Source organism: Pteronotus mesoamericanus, unplaced genomic scaffold (assembly GCF_021234165.1).
Source record: "Pteronotus mesoamericanus isolate MK-2021 breed Mesoamerican mustached bat unplaced genomic scaffold, CSHL_Meso_final contig_246, whole genome shotgun sequence".
Classification (NCBI taxonomy): domain Eukaryota; kingdom Metazoa; phylum Chordata; class Mammalia; order Chiroptera; family Mormoopidae; genus Pteronotus; species Pteronotus mesoamericanus.
The window spans coordinates 2,363,285-2,383,308 of NW_026555104.1; the positions used below are offsets into that span (position 1 = coordinate 2,363,285).

General features: G+C 42.6%; 1 protein-coding gene across 1 annotated transcript in view; it reads left to right on the forward strand.

The window, feature by feature from the left end:
* Positions 1 to 20,024, forward strand: part of CEP112 (centrosomal protein 112) — a 311,127-nt gene that overhangs the window by 259,421 nt on the left and 31,682 nt on the right. Inside the window, exon 24 of the mRNA XM_054573071.1 lies at positions 10,137 to 10,226. Coding sequence (XP_054429046.1) covers positions 10,137 to 10,226 — 90 coding nt within the window. The remainder of the gene's footprint in view (positions 1 to 10,136; positions 10,227 to 20,024) is intronic.

A 20,024-nucleotide genomic window follows, 5' to 3' on the forward strand; every position in this document is an offset into this window, starting at 1 on the left:
GTTGTTGTCGTGTAGTGCTGGAGGCTAGAAGTCCGAAATCAGGTTGTCAGCAGGCCAGGCCTCCTCTGAAGACTCTAGGTAACAGCCGTCCCTTGACTCTCCTGTGTCCTGTGTCCCCAGCGGCCCTTCCCGCCCCTCGGCCTGCAGCTGCATCACTCTCCTCCTCTGCCCCTGTCGTCATGCGGTCAGCCTCTTCCTCTGTGTCTCTTCTCTTCCTACAACATTCCCTTCTGTCATATCAGCTTATCAGTCCCCTCAGCTGCGGGATGGCCTCATGGTAACTAATTACATCTGCAATGTCCCTATTTCCAAAAAGTCTCTTTCTGACATACTAGAGGTTAGGGCTTCAGCAGACCTTTTGGAGGATGTAATTCCACCGACAGCGCTGAGCCATGCCCTTTTTGACCCCGTGCTCGAATAGGCAAGCCACTAGCATCGTTTTTTTGACCCAAAGACACTTATTTCTTCCTCTTGCTTTTCATACATTTAAATTCATGAGGTTAAAGACTACATATATTCAAGCCAAACCAAAATCATTCAGGGTCACTGAAGGCTCTTGAAGGGAGGTAGCATCAGCATAGGTAGAAGAATGCATTCTAGGTAAGACAAAGAAAGGAACAAAGGCCCACAGCGCAATGCAGGGCTGGGCCTCCCAGAGGCTGAGAGGCAGCATTGGCAGGTGGTCGGGCAACCTCCAGGACCTTAGCTGCTCCCTGTAATGTCTCTACCTCAGAGGGCTGTTGTGAAAGGAAATGCAGTATTTAAAGCCCCATCACAGTGCTTGACACAGAGGAACTAACATGTAAGATTCAAGTTAGTGTGTTGAGCACAGCAAGGAAGGTTAGGAGAGATTCTGAGCAAGGCGGAGGAATTTTAACCTTCACGAGGTAAGAGATGATCAGGCACGTATATATCATTGGAGATGGAGAATGAGATAAAAAATAGTCTTTGAGAAAAATTTGTCTTCAGTGGTGTGTAGGATGGCAAAGATGAAAAAGAATGGGCTCCTGGTGTGCAAAAATGAAGCCCTAGGTAGGAGTCATATCAAATAGAGTGGAAGGAATTCGAGAAACTACCCGGGAGTGAGGACCGACAGAGGGCGGACTGGCAGGTATGACCGTGAGGGTAAACCCAGGTGGCTGAGAGAATGGTCATGTCACTGATCAGCAGGACCCCCGGGCAGGAGGCTAGTTGGCGGGGGCATCATGAGTTTGGTCTTGGACTTGATAAATTTGAGAGGACAGTGAGGCAGCTCATGCACACATAAGAGAGGCAGTGGGAGAAGCCACACTAAAGGACTTGGACGATAACGTGTGACTGAACTGTAGGAATCGTCCCTAAGCAAGCCCTAATAGAACTAGTGTTTCATGCCCCTTGGGCAGGGAAGCCTGGTGTCATGATATAGTCAAAGTCAACGGCCTTAAAACCAGACTCCTGATCTTACTGCCCCCAAACTGTTTCTTCTTCCACTGTTTCTTTTTTGGCTCCATACTCTAATGTCAGGCCCTTGGTGTTATTGAATCTGTGTCACACAGAAACTTAATTTTCTTTTCCTTTCCATGTGTTTTAATTCCATTGTGTCCCCTGCCTTCGTTAATGAAAGCACCCAGCCACCTATGCTGGGAGCCTCAAAGTCATTCTGTGACACTCTCATGCCAACACATCCTTCCTGTTACCCAGCCCCATCTTCTGTCTTCTGTCTGGCTCTGCGACCGTCCCCACAGGTAACCCCCCAGGCCCATCACTTCTCACCCTTCTCAAGTGCACCAGGCTCCTGTCCCCTCTGATAGTGCAGTGGCCTCCTAATTGTCTCCCTGCTATGACAGTAAACGCCTAAGGCAAACTCTCCTACACAATTTATGCCACACAGGCTATAAAATTGTGAATTTTTTTTTTACTTTTATTTCTTAGAGTTTCCGAACCAACTTTCGCTTACTTGAAATTTAATGTGTTTTTGCCTCATTTTGTGTTCCCAAGCTTTGGCAAAATGCCTGTGCCTGGCCTTTTCACAAATGGTCATGAGGTGTACGGGCGCATTTTTCTGGGCCTGCTTTTCTAGCATACGTTAAGAGAGAACAGAACCTTTCCCCCTTTCCATCCCATAGATAGCCCTGCTTGTCTTGCCAAGACTCTTCAGTAGCCTTCAGTGGGCCACCACTGTCTGCGTTGCTACTTGGATGTCCTTCCTGCATTGTCAATGTGATCCCCTTAGGCCTTTCTGTGGTTCCCCATTGCTGCCGGATATAACCTATAGTCCTCCTGGCCCCCAAAGCCCACCGTCTGCTTGCCGTGCCTTCTGTGCAGCCAACGCCCCGTGCTGGTTCATGTGGTCATGCCTTTCCTTCTGGGTGGTCTCTGCGGGGACCCTCCCGCCCCCCAACAAACATTCTCCACTCACACATCGCCTCCTTGCCGATGTCTTCTCTCTCCAGCCCTTTCCTATGCTTTCCTCCTGTGTTCACACCCATCACTTGTTAAGACTCCTCTTCAGCACTGTTTACGTGGTATTACAACTATTCCTTTATAAGTTTTTCTACACTTTAGATTCGATGCTTTTGGAGGGTAGTGTTTGGTACAGTGCCTGGCACATGGTCTATGCTCAGATTACAGAAATACTTGTATTAATTTATGGAATTGATTTAATATATATACAAAGGAGATAGTGTTTAAAGAGAAGAGTGGAGGGATAGGAACCTATTTGGGAAAGATCCACAATTAGAAATGAAGAAGAGGAGGAGCAGGAAGCCTGTGGAAGAGAGAAAAGGACAGCAAGATTCTGTGGAGTCAAAGGACAACATTTCTGGAAGGAAAGGGTTCTAAAAGCGCTCAGTGTGACCGAGAGGTCAAGGAGAATGTGGATGTGGGAAAGGCCAGCAGATTGTCAATAAAGGCTCATGGCTAACCTCACAGAGAGCTAGTTGAGTAAGGCATAGGAGACCACACTCAGGCCCCAGATGAGAAAGTAGTTAGAACAGGGGAGAAATCTGGGTAATGGAAGAAAATGCTGAGGAACGTGGCCGTCATCAAAGAAAAGTATGTCAGTGTGAAAGGGGCCATAGCGTGTCTTCCCATTTCCCATGTTCTCCCGTGTGATGTAGGAAAAGCAGGGAGACCGGTTCCTACAGGGGAAGGATGAGCGTGCTGGTTTAGAGGGGCTCAGCAGGGAGGGGAAGGCCAATAGTCGGGACCAGCCCCTTAGAATTCGAGGAACACCGATAGTGGCATTATCTTGAGAAAACAAGAAGGGACCTCCCTTCTGGCATTTGAAGGAGCAGACTGGGTAAAACTCAGATATTTTTATCTAGGGGCAGAGTAAAAAGAAATGGAGTTATGTAGCTTGAGGGGGAAAAAAGAAATCTGGATAAATTTTAGTGGGAATACCCCAACTGTTTTATATAAAAGGCAATTTGATCTTTATATAATTGATTAATACTATCAGTTAATACTGTTGTCATAATGCCAACGCTTTACTAAGCATTTTGGATATCACTTTAAAAATATTGGTTTTGGAGGAGGTGGTGTTTTCCTTTTGAAGCTCATAGTCTGAAATGAGAAAAAAGTTCAGATAAATTCATAATACAAAGATAGGTAGAGATGTTATTAGGTTGGGGGCTAATGACTTGCTGAGAAATGTGAGTTTTCTGCTATCTAGATTTGAAGTGTTTCATGGAAGAAATGAATCTTGAGTTTAGTTTTAGTAGAGGAGAAGCTCACCGTTAGTCAGAGGGAAGTTGGAATGATGCTGCAGGCTCACAGCATCACATGTGTGAATGATTAACCAGGTAAGAAAATCAAAATGTAGACGAACGACTTACAGGGGGCCCCCTCCTCCCTGGGCTTGCGCGAGAGAGGTGCGGTCTGTGGGGCTCCCACAGTTCGCGCTCTGTTCCACGGAGACTGAGCTCAAGGATAAGCAGTTAGCACACTGGCCAAGTGAGGAAATTCCTCTGTGATCCCCAAAATCCTAGCTGTGGTTCTTGAACTTGATCCTAGATTTCTACCTCCCGAGATAAGAACTTGTTCACGAGTAAAGCTGTCTGGATGACCGAGGCGGAAGATGTGCTTTGAACTTGCCAAGTAGCAGTGGCTTGGCCACTTTAAGAGGAGATGTGGGAAATGTCAGGATGGGCCTCTGTGTGACAGGAAAGCATTAACGAGGTGTGTCAGGAGATTCCAGCTTCCTTAGATCATCAAAGTCTTGGAATAACATGACTTCTTTTCCTGGAACCTCTGTGAAGACCAGGAAACACTAACTTTTTAAAAAGTGCATTTTTAGGACTCTTGAAGGAAGTTATATAGGAATTTTAAAGGACTGAAAATAGGTGAGAGAGAACAAGTGAAAACTTTCCTATCCTTTGTTCAAAACACAACTCTTGTTGTTTTGGGGGTTTTTTATATTGGCCACAGTATTTTTGCCTTTTCTGTGCAATCAGTAGTCTAATCAGAACTACCGCATTAGCTCCTATCGAAGTTCACATTCTCATACATGTCGTTTGTTGCAACAACTAAAAAGTTTCCACCTGAAAGGAATTGGGCTTTATGTGAAGAGTAAGTAACGTATGTATTGGGTTAAAACCGCCAGGGAGCTCCTTTCCTTCATGCCACTTATCACAAGGCGCTGAATTATGAGGCTGAAAAAAAGGTGCTTGCTTAGAATAGGGAAAAAATTAAAAACCTTAATGTGAGCCATAAAGAAGAAAGCTCTCCTGTGGTGTTTTGAATACGTGAGTGGCCTCTGCAGTAACCATGGTCCTGGTTTTTTTTCAATCTGTAGTACGACCCTGCTCTCCATTCCTGTAGAATCACTAATAAAACTGTTTTGTGGTTTGTTATTCATCCTGGGAAGGTCTGAATGAAGAAACCCCTTTAAAAGAAACCTTGACTGGCATTTCAGTTGAAGAAGACTTGTTACTTTTGTTAGTAGATTTAGCCTATTTAAAAAAATAAAATAACACAGGGGCTGGAGTGGCCTCTGTAAATAGCCGGGGAGGCCACCCAGTAAAAACGTTGCTCTGTGCCATTGTGTCATCCTCCTCAACCTCAGACTCAGAGCTCCTCCTCTGGGGACCGGGCTTGGTCTTCTCTCTGTACCCCAGTTGTTTAAGGTGGAGAAAGAAAAATAAGTCTCCAGAGCTGACATAAAAGTAGAGGGTTTATTGCTTTTATTTCATTTTCCCTTAACTTTCAGTTAGCAGTAATAGGGGAAAAACGCTGTTTGCATGTCATTTTTACATGTCAAAGAAAACCTACTTATCAGAAAATTTTGTCAGCGTTATTTTCCACCGGCTTGAAATAATGCTATGTAAGTGTGGAAACTATTAAGGCAATTAAGGTTTAAAGGATGAGTGTCATCCTTATTTCCCCATGATAATTAGTGTCTCTTCCCTGTTGGCACAGATCAGATGCCATTTCTCCTGAATGGGTAAACCAATGAGCAGAAGATGGTTTTATCAAAATTTTATAAACTTAACAGATATTTTTGACACAAATTTTTAAGTCATATCCCATGTTTTAAATGGGAAACAACCCATCACTATTAAAAAAGTAAAGCTGGAACTTTATGTAAATTATATCTCAGTAAAGGTATAAATAAGCCTTCCCTTTCCAGTGATCTTCTCCTAGGGTCAGACTATGAACATTCCACTCCTTGCTTCCTCCACTTTATGTCCAAAACATACACAGGGAAACCCTTCCTCAACCCTCCTACCTACTGAGTGATGAATGAATCATCTGTTTTCTCTGAAGTAAGATAGTAAATTCAAACTTCATGAAAGGAAGGAGTTGGTGTTCTCATGTTTTGTTTTGTTTTTTAAGGAAGAAAAGCTTTACCATTTTTTTACTTTCTATTATGGAAACCTTCAAACATACACAAAAGTAGGGAGGATAGTTGCAGAATGCCCACCTATCCATCACCCAGCTTCTCCAATTTTCACCAGTTTGCCAGGCTGGCTTCTTTTTGTCAGCATCTTTGGTGCAAAGACCTCTTGTTTTTTCTTGTAAAAGCCCTCAGCTGTGCAGGCCGTGCTGCTCACAGGGCCCCCTGCGTCAGGCCCCTGGGCACCGGGCCCCTCTGCATTTCATTCAGCCAAAGCTCACCTGCTGCCCTGTTTCCTGCCCCTGGGGTGGCTGCGGGGATCCCAGCTTTATGCTTACATAGGGCGAAACTGAACGCACGGCCATTTTGGTCACAGGCGCTTTAACCTCGTCCCTTTAAATAAAAGAACACCATACTATTCAAGGTTCCCACTTCTCAGAGAACATGTGGAGCATGTCCCATGTGACCAAACCAAGGAAAGAGCCCATTTATCCTTTGCCCCTTGATGTACAGCAGGCCCAGAAAAATGTGCCTGTAGGCTTTGTGCAAGGCCAGACACGAGCATTGGCCAAGACTCGGCACCACAAAATGAGGCAGAATGTAAGTGTAAAGATTAGATTTCATGTCAATGAGAATTGGTTGGAACGCTCTTGTGGGCGGTCACGTAACAGGAAGTACAGAAGTGAACGCGACTTGAAGTTCACCCTGCTGACGTTTCCAAACAAGGGATTCAGAAGAAGGGGGATTTTCATACTCTTGATCCTGTGCTGATTTTTCCAAATTTCTCATGGTCAAGATTTGCTAAAGGTGGGAAAGTTGAGTGTTTGAAATTGTATCCCTAGTAAGAAGCTGTAGTATAGATATTCTGGGGTATGAGCTGAAGACAAATTTGTGTGCTCAGACAGCCTATGGGAAAGGGTAACAAGGTCCTAGGGACCACGTGCCAGAATAAATGCCCACTCCCCACCTTCTCCCCTCAATCCATGGCACTGGCTGAGAGCTTGGCCAAAAGCAAGGTCAGAACGACTCTCCTTGTACTAAAACCCAAAGTCCAAAAACATCTCTGTCATATGCTTGGTACTGGGAACATTTTGATTACGTCTTTTTTTTTTTTTATCATATGACAGTATTTTCCCCCTTCCAATGATGTTTCCCTTCATTAAATAACTTTTTAACCACTTTATAATTGAAACAAACTTTTGTTTCATTTAGTCATTATTAAAAGGCCTGTATCTGCCCTCATTTCATGTTTGTTTAATGGATTAAGAACTACGAAAGAAACCGGTTTTTAATAAGACTACATAATTGCCTAGTGCATGGTTTTACAGGTTGAGTGGCTTGTCTGAATCATGTTTATACATTCTATGAGAATAGCATTGACTATAATACACATATTTTTCCTCAAATCAACAGAAAAGCTCTAGTACTGTCACAGGTGCTGTTCGTGGGTCCCTTAGCTACAGAGGCTTCTCCTCACTTTAATTTTCTCTAAGAAAATAATTTTCATATTCTAAACAAACTAATTATCCTTATCGCTTTTCAAGAGCATGGTATACCCTCATTGTTCTCCCAAAGCTTTCTGAGTCATTTACATTTTTCTCCTGGAAAGGGGCACTGTTCCCGACCAGCACGGGGCACCGGGCACGGCGCAGCGTCCCGCAGCGAGCTGACGTCCGCTGCACTCACAGGCAGGGTCGACTGGCAGAAGAGAGCGGCCTCTTCGGCAATGATGCGCGTCAGCACAGCAGAGCTAAGAGACGAGGAATAATATAATTTTGCAGAATAAACGGTTTAACTGTTGCAGTTTTTTCCCCCCAATGTCGGGTATTCTGTTCTTTAATTATCTTGGGTTTTTCTAAGGAATAAACTGAAAGTTGTGATTTGTGTGCGTGTGTGAAATTTGAAGGTTTTTGAACAAAGAGGCCACAACTTAAAAGAAAGTTCCTGCTTATACTTATTGAGTAATTGTGGTCATTTTCACATAGTCCTTCTGTGGAATTCTGAGGTTGGAGCTCAAATGGCCTAATAATTTTTTAGAACATGAGACCAGGAACAGCTGCCTATATAAACTTCATTTTCTTTTCATCTAGTACATTTTCACTTTTTAAAAAGTAGAATATTATTTGCTTTCTCTTCAATTTTTTAAAACTGATTTTTAAATAGATAATAGAAGTAATTTCTAGACATACTGCTTTCTCTGATTAACCTTAGAAACATCACATTTTACATCTTTAAACTGAGCAAATTTGAAAAGTAGTACCTTTTTTAAAAGCAAATGTAATTTCACTTCTATTTTGATAATACTGATTTAAAAACATGCTAGGTTTAGTAGTGTGGAGAAAGGACCAGCTCAAATTTTGCTGGCTGTCCTCTTGTTAACTCTTAGCTAGACTCCTGTGACCCTCGCTTCCCCTTGGCCACTTCCTGCCCCTCTGAGTGCTCACATCCCCTTGGCTTCTTCCCCCTGCCTGCTCTGAAGTGTGGATATCACCCAAGAGGCAAGTGTTAGATCCTCTTCTCTTGTTACCTCCTTCCCCAAGGAAGTGTCCCCATCTGCATCGCTGTCCTCTTGGAAATCCCAGGTGCTCAAATGGGTCTAGAACCCCAGAAAAGGCTAAGAACCACTGTCTGTATCTATATGTAGAAGAGACTATCATTGCATTGAAAGAATTTTTAGTGGACACTGACTTGGACATTCCGTCTGAGCTCCAGACTCTTACACTTTGCTACCCAACACTCCCACGGAGATGTCATAGGCATTCCAAACCTTAAGCAGCCCAGGCTAAGCTCCACATCTTCTCCCCAGGCGCTGCCCCTCCCTTAACCTTCCCCAACTGCGTGCCCCTGCCTGCGCGAGCCTACATCATGGTGGTCTTTTCTTTATGCTGTGCATCCACACCTCTCCCCTGCCTCCCTGCTTCTGCCCTTATTCCTCTTCAGTATGTTCTCCACAGCCACCAAAGCAGCACCTTCCACCACTGCCCCCTAGCTTCCCATCTACCGCTGAATAAAGTCAAAAGTTCTTATCTGCCCCCTGAAGCTTCATGTGACCTGATGTGACTTGACCCTTGTCCTGTCCCTGACATTGTTTCTCCCCTGTGCTTGCTCTCCATAACGGGCTTTGCAGTTTCATCCCACATGCTACCACAGGGTCTTGCACACATATTGTCCCTGCGTGGAAGGTTCTTCCTGCAGACATCTGTGTGACTTGTCCTCACCTTCTTCAGGTCTTTGCTCAGTTAGGCCTTCCTGGGCCCTAAGTTTAAAATTGCAACACCTCTCCCCCATCTCACTCCAAAATATCCTCCTTTCTGGCTTTTTTAAAAAAAATTTATTTATTTATTTTTAGAGAGCGGGGGAGGGAGAAAGAGAGGGAGAGAAACATCAATGTGTCGTTGCCTCTCGTGCACCCCCAGCTGGGGACCTGGCTACAACCCAGGCATGTGCCCTGACTGGGAATCGAACCAGCAACCCTTTGGTTCTCAGGCTGGCACTTAATCCACTGAACCACACCAACCAGGGCAAAACTCAATAGTCTTGACTGAATGAGTTTTATTTTAAGAATTTGGCATCTTTGCAGTTATCATCCCATGTGTTCAGTTCCCTGTAAACTTCTTTGTATTATATCTATTGTATAATTACATCAGATTGTTTGAATGGATTCTGTTTCTTTTCTAGTTCACCTCTTTACTTAAAATAGTAACTGATGCAATGATAATTATTGATCTTTGTGGTTTGTAACTTCCGCATATTAACCTGAATTCTATTTCCTGCAGCTAGTTGGCAGCTGAAAGAGTTCATCTCTGCCACTTCTTAGAGGTTCCGCAATTTCTACACCACTCTAAATGACTTAGTGGAGAAATTCCTTTAAAGTTACTATAAGTTACTCAAATTACCCTAGTATAATTTTGAAAAATGTCATGATGGTCCAATATTACAATTCATAGCTGTCAAAACACTTTCCAGAGTGTAAGTGTACCTTGCAGGTATACTGATAGAGCTATTTTAATTAGCAACAGCTTTAGGCTTTATGGCATGCTTGTGGTTCTATGCTGGGAATATAAGAGGTGTTTTTATAAAATAAATTGATACCTGTTAATGTGTTTGTTTTATAAGTTTGGAATTATTTATACCAGTTATTCTTAAAGTAGAAAACACCTGGGCCTGACTTTTAAAATCCGATTTTCTTTGCCTGAACTCTTTGGAACAACAGTAATAAGCTAGGGATCTGAGGCCCTTTTAATGCCAGTTCAGGTGATAAAACATTTTTTCCAAGGGTGCTCATTTTTAACATTGATGTGTTTATCATATGCTGTTTCAGGCTCTTCAAGATGAACTAGAAAACCGCTCTAACCAAGTGCGATGTGCAGAGAAAAAACTGCAGCACAAGGAACTGGAGGCACAGGAACAGGTACCACGCCCTGTCCAGCTCGGCGGGTTGGTTTGGTACTTCCTCCCTGCCAGGGAGCTTGTGTGTTTCCTGTTTGTGCTGGGACGCTGTGGCTGCACATAACAGAATGCCCCATCCCTAGCTGGCATAAACAACAAAGAGATTTATTACTTTCCAAAACCTGAAGTCTGTAGGTAGGACAGTCTCTGAGCAGAGAGCCTGGAGGCCCTGGTTGTCTTCTTGGACATTCTTGTGGCTCTTCCCTATGTTGACTTCATCCTAAAGGCGATTCCAAAGCATCTCATGCAGACCTAGCAATATTCAGAGTCAGGAAAGGACTGCCTGCTTCTAGGGACCCCTTCTGAAGAGTAAGGAGATCTTTCCCAACACTCCTGGCAACACACACACACACACACACACACACACACCCCTCTCCCTTCACATCTCATTGACCAGAACATGTCACATGCTTAGCCTGGCATGTCCGATCCCTGGCAAGAAGACTGAGGGTACGAAAACCCAGCCCAGACCAATCAGGATCTGCCTGCTGGTAATGGAGGTAGGAGAGGAAGGGTAACGTGGACAAGGATGAGGGGAAATGAGTGTTGGCTGTGCAGCCAACAGTGTCATGTCATCATGTTAAAATACGTGGGCATCATAGTACTTAGACACAGAAATCGCATTCTTTTCAATTCTAATTTTCTCCTCTTTTTCTCCATTATATTAATAAAATAAATAATACAACTAGAATAATCTGGCTATAACAATGGCTAATGACCTATTTCATTTTCAAAGGACAGACTTGTTTTTATTGAATTCTTCTGGTTATAGTGAATTATTCTTTGTGGTAATTTTGACAACTTAAACTAGAAAGTCAACAACCTATCAAAAAAAGATCACAAGTCTCAGTGAAACCTTTTATAAATGCATTGTCCTCAGCTATTAGGCATAGCATTGTTAACATTCTTCTAAGTGCCACCAATCCTTTTGATAGGAACCTGCCACAGGTATTGAGAAACGTTTTTACTTTGTCTCATAGTAAATTTAGTACAGAAATGTTAGGTTAGGTTATTTTGACCTTTGGGAAGAGTCAACACGGAAGTAAGGCCCATAGGGAAACTCCATCGCTGGAGATGTTTACAAACAGGATCTCGTGGTAGGGGATTGCACAAAAGGGTAGACGTAAGCACCTAAGAGATGCTGAGCATCAATGCTTACTGACTTGATTACCTCTTGTAATTCTTTACTACTCTGTGATATATACCCAGCATAATTATTCATTTCATGAGTATATCATGTATATATGATATGCATAAATATGCATATACATGTAATATATAGGGCCTGTGTCATACAGTCAATAATAGGGTCACAAAATATAATACTACAATGAAAAAATTAATAACTACACTTTATCAAAGGGCCTACGAGACAACAGGTACAAGAACCATTATACACATTAGTTCATTTATTCCGGTAACAGCCATCTAAGGCCAGCGTTATCGTCCCCATGCCACAAAGAGGGTGAGTAACTCACCCAAGGTCGCAGAACTAGTAAATAGTACAGGTGGAGACAAACCCAGGTATATCTGGATTCCAAACCTTTGTTCCTTTTATGACACTTTAAATTACATTTCTAGTTCATAAAAGAAGCGGCATAGCAGTCACGGGGAAGTACATTTATTAAGGAAGGCAGGAAAACAAACAAACTGTTCCAGACACCTGGAATGCACGGTAGCATTAACCCTCTGAGGGCAGAGAACAGCAAGGAGCAAAGGAAATAAAAGCAGAGCAGACATGGCCACAGGCGAAAACACCTCCTTAGGGGCAGTGTGCTGTTGAGTGGGGTGGTGTAGGTTTCATTGTCACTGAAGATCAGCCAGTCTCCACCTTCTGTCCAAGACGCTTGTGACTAAAGAAGACAAGCTTCTTAAAGGCAGGAAACAGTGCTCCCCGGAGGACTGGGCTTCTCCAGTGTGTGATAAAATATGACTTAAGGTAAAACTTTGTTGACATCACTCTAATTCATGGCAAAACTTCACACAGAAAATTCCATGATATGTTGAGAGTAGGGAAATTAAGAAATCCCAAATGAACAATGGGGAAGGATTCAAGAGTCACTTCCGTCTTTTTTTTATTGACTTCTTTTTGATCATCAAAGTTGCTTTCATCTTTGTGGTGACAATAGCTTTTTAGACTATTTCTTACACTAATTCCTGATATCTCCTATTAGGCTACAAGTTTAGCGAAGAAATGTCGGGAAATACCCATGGGTAAAGCTGAATATTTCATAATCTTTGCAAGTATGAAATCTTGGGTTCTTTCCACAAGATCCTAGGGTGTAGTTAGAAAAGAAAATGCCACTGTTTCAACAAAACTGAAGAGCAAATAACAGGCACTTGATAAATATTACTCATCTATATTGAACTTAATTTAACTTTTATTTTTAATCTAAGTTTGACCTATGCCACCCTTCCTATGTGTGATGCTAATAGAAGTAACCAAAAATAATTAGAAGTATTGTCCTGTGCATTTTTAGGGTTGGCTTATATATGAGCTTACTTAGGATATTTAAAATCTTGAAATTGTTGTATGTGATTTTCCTTTTTGCATCTGTCAAAGCAACTGCCGTAACAGTCAGTGCCTGACATCAACCAATCAAATAACTGAAATGTGTGCAGAGCAGCTTCCTGAAACTTTCTTCTCTTTCTTTTCAACCAAATATCATTATCCCGATACTAGTCACATAAAGAGTCAAAATTGAAACTGGCAGAATTACAAAGGAAATTTCCTGGGCTTCTTTTTTTAACTTGCTTTAAAAAAAAAAAAAAGAAAAGCTTAAACTGTTTCTGTTTTTCATTTAAGAAAAATTCCTATGTTTTGATTCTATAAAAACAAAAAATGAATGAGGCATTTTAAAAGTTGTGTTTTTAATTAAAAACAAAAAGCTGCTTCTCATCAGGTCTTGATGGGTGGTATCCTCTCTGCCCACCCCTTGCCTCAGTGCCATCAACTCTCCTCCCTCCTCACCCTTGGCGGGTCCGTCAGCACCACACCCAGGGGATGCTTGTCCGTCATAGTTACGAAGGGTTACTTTGCTCTTTATGCAGCTTCAAGATAACCGAAATAAAATTAGAAGACACTAATTTTCTGTCTAAGTCAGCCTTATGCAAACATGATCTTTCCTGTAGTAAAGTAATTAAAAATCGTTGTTAATTTTACCCATAACAGGGGTTAATAATATCTACTTCCAGATAAGATCTGAGCAAGAATCCCGTAATTGCAGCAAACAAGAAGAGATCCAAGCTCTGGCCCAACTTCCTCATTGTGCAAGGAAACTGAGTCATCAGGAAAGGATGTAGCTTTCCTCACACAGTAGTAACAGATCCAGGGTAGACTGGTCCTACCCATGCGGTATGTGGGCTACTCGCTCCCTGGATGTTGTGTTTTCCATTGTAGTGAACAATACGTAAAATGGATATATGTTGTGTATCCTTTGGTTTCAGGGATGGGTAAAACTAAATCTCATTTTTGGAGCAGACAATGTTTCATTATTCACAAAGAGGCTAAATAATTTACTAACCCTAGCCAAGATAATTTGGTCTGCTACATTATAGAAAAGACTGAGAAGAAAAGAAATAGTCTAAAAAATACATTTGGTACTCTTAACACTGTACAAAGTATATATTTGTCACAAAGGCATTAAACAATGTCATATTTTAACCTAATAAAATGTGTATAATAGTATACACGTAACAGAACCCCTGGTTAGAACTAGGTACCTTAAGTTTTGAAAGTATTAATAGCTTTGATTATATTGGTTGCCCAGTTTCCCAGAAGATTACTTTAAATAAATTAGTGAGAAAAAAACATTAGTGAGGAGATCAGAGATCTCCTAAGAAGTGAAATGCAATGCTGTGCATTTCTCAGCAGGGTCACACTGTTGGTTCAACGTTTGACAGGCATGTTGTGCGGGACAAGGATAGGTGCTGAGAAGAAACAAAGATGAGTCGGGTAGAGAGGTGTTACAGTCTGCCAGAGCAGAGGAGATAAGTATAAAAGGTAGATTCCACGCATGGAATTTGAGGGAGGTTCTTGTTCTTCTAAATGGCTTAGCAGCTCAGAATCCCAAGATGTGGAAAGAACACAGCATTGGTGCTGCCCTCCATCCTCTCTGACCCCCATGAGGAAGGAAGTAGAGCATCTTTAGCTGATCAAGGCAGCGCTTGGAGCTTGCTGACATACGGCTGTTTCAAAAGCCTGCGACCCTTGAGGGAACTGGTCCTTCTGGGTGGTCAGAGGAGGGGTACCGCCTCTGCCAGCCTTCTCAGGGACAACCGGGGCTCCCACCTCCTCTTGTTGCCCAGGGCCATTCCTGGAGGGTCTCTCTGGCCTGGCCAGTTTTTTCTAGCAGACTGCTGCTCTGATTGCACATCTTACCTGGTGTGTCCAGGTGTTAAGGGTCTGGACTGCGCAGGCACAAGTAACTGATAAGTTGTTTGAAAGTATATAGCAAAAAGGACTCCTGGTCAAGGTGGAGGCATAGGTAAACACGCTTCACCTCCTTGCACAACTACAGGAAAAAATACAACTAGGGTACAAAACAAATATCACCCAGAACTGCCAGAAAATGAAGCTGTATTGAAGTCCAGCAACCAAGGATTTAAAGAAGCCACATTCATGCAGACGGGTAGGAGGGGCAGAAACATGGAGAAGGAATGGCGAGGAGAGGCAGCAGAATGGGCGGTCCCATGTTCATGTGTGGTAGATAAAAATCAGGAGAGATACCTTGGGAGCAAGGGATCCCAGCCCCAAACCAGACCACCTAGCAGCCCAGGGTTCCAGCGCCAGGAAGATAAGTCCCTATAACTTCTGGCTGCACAATCTAGTGGGGGTCAGGGAGGCTAAAGAAACTGCCAGATTCTCAGGAGACTCCTCTTAAATGGCCCACATAGACTTAGAACTTACGCAGCAGACCCACCACCTCTGGTATTTAGCACCAGGGCAACAGCTGGGAGGGCACAAGTAGCCTGTAGGGAGAAAGTGAAGTGACTGGAAAAAGGGTGAGTGCCAGGAGACAGCTTCCCCCTGTGCAAACCTCCAGAAGCCAGGCAATGGCATTTTCTCCTCTCTGAGCCCTCCCCGACAAAGAGCCACAAAATGGTGAAATGGGTTGCCCTGACCTGGTGATCACCTACGGCTCTGCCCCACACAATTTACAGGCCTGCTCTTCTACAATAGGCCATGCTACTAAGACAGGGAGTTAAAGCAGCTCTACCTAATACACAGATACAAACACAGGGAGGCTGCCAAACTGAGGAGACAAAGGAATATGGTTTAAGTTAAAGAACAGAACAAAACTCCAGAAAAAGAATTAAACAAAACTGAGATAACCAACCTATCAGATGCAGAGTTCAAAACACTGGCTATCAGGATGCTCAGAGATAGCAACAGCATAAAAAAGATGCAGGCAGAAATGAAGGTTATATTAAGTGAAACAAAGAAAAATCTACAGGGAACCAACAGTGGAGGGGATGAAGCCAAGAGCCAGATCAACGATTTGGAACATAAGGAAGAAAAAAGCATTTAATCAAAACAGCAAGAATAAAAAGAATTCAAAAAAACTGAAATAGACTAAGGAACCTCTGGGACATGTCCAAACCCACCAGCATCCAAATCATAGGGATGCCAGAAGGAGAAGAGAAAGAGCAAGAAATTGAAAACTTATTTGAAAAAATAATGAAAGAAAACCTCCCTAATTTGCTGGAGGAAATAGACATACAAGTCCAGGAAGCACAGAGAATCCCAAATAAATTGGACCCAAGACCGCATGAAGACACATCATAATTAAAATGCCAAAGGTTAATGATGAACCTTAAAAGCTGCAAGAGAAAAGCAGAGAGTTACCTACAAAGGATTTCCTATAAGACTGTCAGTTGATTTCTCAAAAGAAACTTTACAGACTAGAAAGAACTGGGAAGAAGTATTCAAAGTGATGGAAAGCAAGGACCTCCAACCTAGATTACTCTATCCACTAAAGCTTTCATTTAGAATGGAAGGACAGATAAAATGCTTCCCAGACAATGTAAAGCTAAAGAAGTTTACCTGATTGCATTTATGTTTTAGAAAGATTGATATGGCAATAACAGATATCAATGACGAAAAGAGATAAATTCAGGGGGTGCAGCACTGAAAATCACATCACTAGTCACAGAGAAATCAGGAAGGCTTGAACCGGGTACAGGCAGACAGACCTTCTTTTATTGCTTTGTTGTATTGCACTTCACAGATGTGTATTTTTACAAACTGAAGGCATGACTCTCCACCAGCAAGATTACTACTCATTTTATGGTGATAGACACTGGCTTTACTGCAGGGGATCTGGAACCAAACCCGAAATATCTCTAAGGTCTTCCTTTATCGTCAAAGGGAGTAGAAAGAAAGGAGTGGATATGAAGACTCGAAATTTGCACAGATTTAGAGGGCAAATGAAAGAAATATGTCAAAAATAACACCAAGTTTTTGAAATTGATAAGTCGACGCATAGTGGACAATGACAGTATTAGCCTTTAGATGCCGAATCTGAGATGCTAGCAGCAGGACATTTATTTGGAGACATGTAGTTGAAAATCTGACTCTGGAACTCAAGAAAGAGCCCTAGATGTGTGATCGTGTCTGAATCATCTTGCGGGGGACACAGCCAAAGCCCATGGGTGTCGATGACATTGACAAGGAAGAGCAGCAGAGAGATAAGAGGGCCATGGGCAGACCCAGAGACAGGACCACATTCAAGGAACCAGAAGAAGTAGGAGAGGATACAAAGAGAACCTAAAAGGAATGAATGGTCAGGGAGACAGGAGCAGAGCCAGAGAATTTGTCTTGAAAACCAAAGACCTAGAGTTTCCTAATCAACTTTAGGCTCTTGAGGGGAAGGGCCCTATCTGTCATCCTATGGCACTTACGAGCTCTTACTGAGTTGAACTGCTCTGTGAAGCCTTTGCTGCCCTGAGTCTCATCCTCAAATAACCTTGCCCACGCCGTGTCCCTCTATCATCTGTGCTTTTGTAGCACCTTCTGTGACCTCTAAAGGTTTTCCCATGAGACCCCCGCAAGAGATCTGTGCTCTCGGAGTGTGGGCTCCTGAGCTGGCACTGTCAGAGTGATCCTCATATCTCAGCGTTTAGCCTGGTGCCTGGCCCCGGTGGTACTCAGTGACTACAAGGAGGGAGGGAGGAAGGGAGGCCTGGCTGCATCACATGCCCCAGGGGGTTTAAGGATGAGGAGTTCCAAAGGCTGCCGAACTTGGGTGATTACAGATCCTTTGTATTATGCCTCCTGAATATATTCTAAATAAACTTTTTCTAAAGATATTCTTGATTAGGCTTTTGTTAAAATAAATATTGTAGATAGTCTTTTATAATTTTCATCTGGGGTGGGAAGGATCCTTGAGCCTTCTCGTGGCTCATCTGTGGTCCTCAGCTGCTCCCCAGATGTCATAGCACCAAAGGGGTTGTACCCCAGGGCACCCAGGCCCCTCCCTTGCAGCCCACCTTTCCTCTTTCTTCCTTTAGTAATTTTTTCCAGCTTTATTGAGGTATAACTGACAAATAAAATGGTAATTATTTAAAATGGACAACATGATGACTTGATAATACATTGTGAAGCGATTGCCACGATTAAATTAATTAACACACGCATCAGCTCACATAATTACTTTTTTGTATGTGGTGGAAACACTTAAAATCCACTCTCTTAGCAAATTTCAAGTATACAATACCATATTATTAATAATAGTCCTCATGTGTACATTAGATCCCAGAACTGTCTTTATAACTGAAAGTTTGCACCCTTGACCACTGTCTCCCCATTTCCCCCACCCTCTACCCCTTATCCCCTCGCTAACCCCTTGTACTCTGTTTCTATGAGTTCCACTTTTTTTTTAATCCTACGGATGAGTGAGATCCTCTTTTTTCTGTGAGGTTTATTTCTCTTCACATAATGTCCTCTGGGTTCATCCATGTTGTCGCAAATGCCTCATGGCCCACCTTTCTGCTCTGCTCTAAAACCACAGATTTTCCTTCCACATTTCTTCCACAACATGCCCCCAGAAGGCCAGAGCAGGAAGGACACCAACAAAGCCCTTTATTTTCTCTACAAATAGACTTAGCATTCTGCTGCTTCTTTCCCAGGTTCCTGGGTTTAACAATAAAATTTGGTCCCTTTAGTATCAGTAGCTGATAGGGTAACGTTAGACATCTCTCTGGTAGTGCCTTCTGCCCCTCTGCCTGTTATACCGCACTGTCATCATTTGTATTCCCGAAGAATTTCTTTGCCTCTCACAATACCCAGTGATCTACTGGGGAGTCGCATGGATTGTAGGGGAACCAACATCAATATACATAAAGCGTTTATTGGATAGTACTGCTTATCTTTAAACCACCTCAGCCATTATCAAGAGTAACCAAGATGCTATGTAGACAGAAAATCAATTAAGCAATAATTGTGACAATTGTTGAAAGAAAGAATGGTCTTTTACAGATTTCCAAGCCTTTAATTTCCATTTTCCCATAATGGATTTTAAAACTTCACAGTCTTAGCTGCTATTGGCTAATGCATCTGCAGAGAAATCTACTTAAATGTACTAACAGCTCAAAACTGTGTTTCATCCCAAAGCACATTATGAAAACAGGAATAATAATTGCAACAGAAATATAATTCAAAGACTTTTATTGACTTTTCATGTTTAATGGTTATTATTCTGGCTTGTTTCAAGTAATTTTAATAACCACATTTATTTACAAAATTCAGACTAATTCTTTTGTTCCCATGCCAACAAAATACATTTGTTCCCAGACAGCTGGTATGATGCATCATTCTAAAATTTGAGTTGTTATGAGGGATACAACCACATTTAACTTTGGCCACATCTTATTGTCTATGAGAGCTGAAACACTCGCCTGTTTTCTGAAAAACACTTGAAGCACAGTGTCAGGGACATGAGTGTTTTCATTAAAATATACATCTCATCAAAGTGTTCCTTATAAATCAGTTATTCTAGTAGATATTAGTGACAAAGCAAGTTAAATGTTTGTATCCTAAACCACCCCTAAAAAACGTACAGGATTATCGCCAGGCCATTTGTAAAGGATAACTGAAAGCAGCTCTTCTGGGGTGAATGTGCTGCGAGCTTCTTCATTGCTTTCTTGAGATTCTCTTTGTTTTGAACTTCCCTGGGCTTGTGGTGCTGGGGGAGGAGAGAGGAGGCAGGTCCCAGAAGTGCCTGCTGCGTGTTTTTAATCCTGCACTTTGCTGACATATCAAATCCAAGTGTCAGCAAAGCACCCACTGCGTCATTGCAGCTGTTTTTCCATAAAGCATTTTCTACATTGTTGAAGTGGCTCTTCCTCCAGGCAGTGAGCACTGGGGGGCGGCGAAGACGTGGTGGGGCGGGGGCCACGGCACTGCACCGAGCTGCTGGGTTCTCCGCCCGCCAGTGCCTGCCTGGGGCTGGATCTCATCTTTCACTCCTGTAATGAAGTAATGCGATAAGACAGTCTCACTTCTTCTAGTCTGACTTTTTTCCGATAGTTTTGGCTTTAATTTTAGTCTTTTTAAAAATTATTTTTGTAATCCAAAAGTGAGTTCATACAAATGACTTACTCCAAATCAATATGTTATGGAGGCACTTTAAAAAGCCGGAAAAATAACTTAAAACCAAGTTGTGTTCCTTACCACCTTTTACAGGACAAGCAGAATTATCAAGCACCAACCTGGGTAACCGAATATAGCCTCCCAGGAAGATAAAAAGCAGACTATATC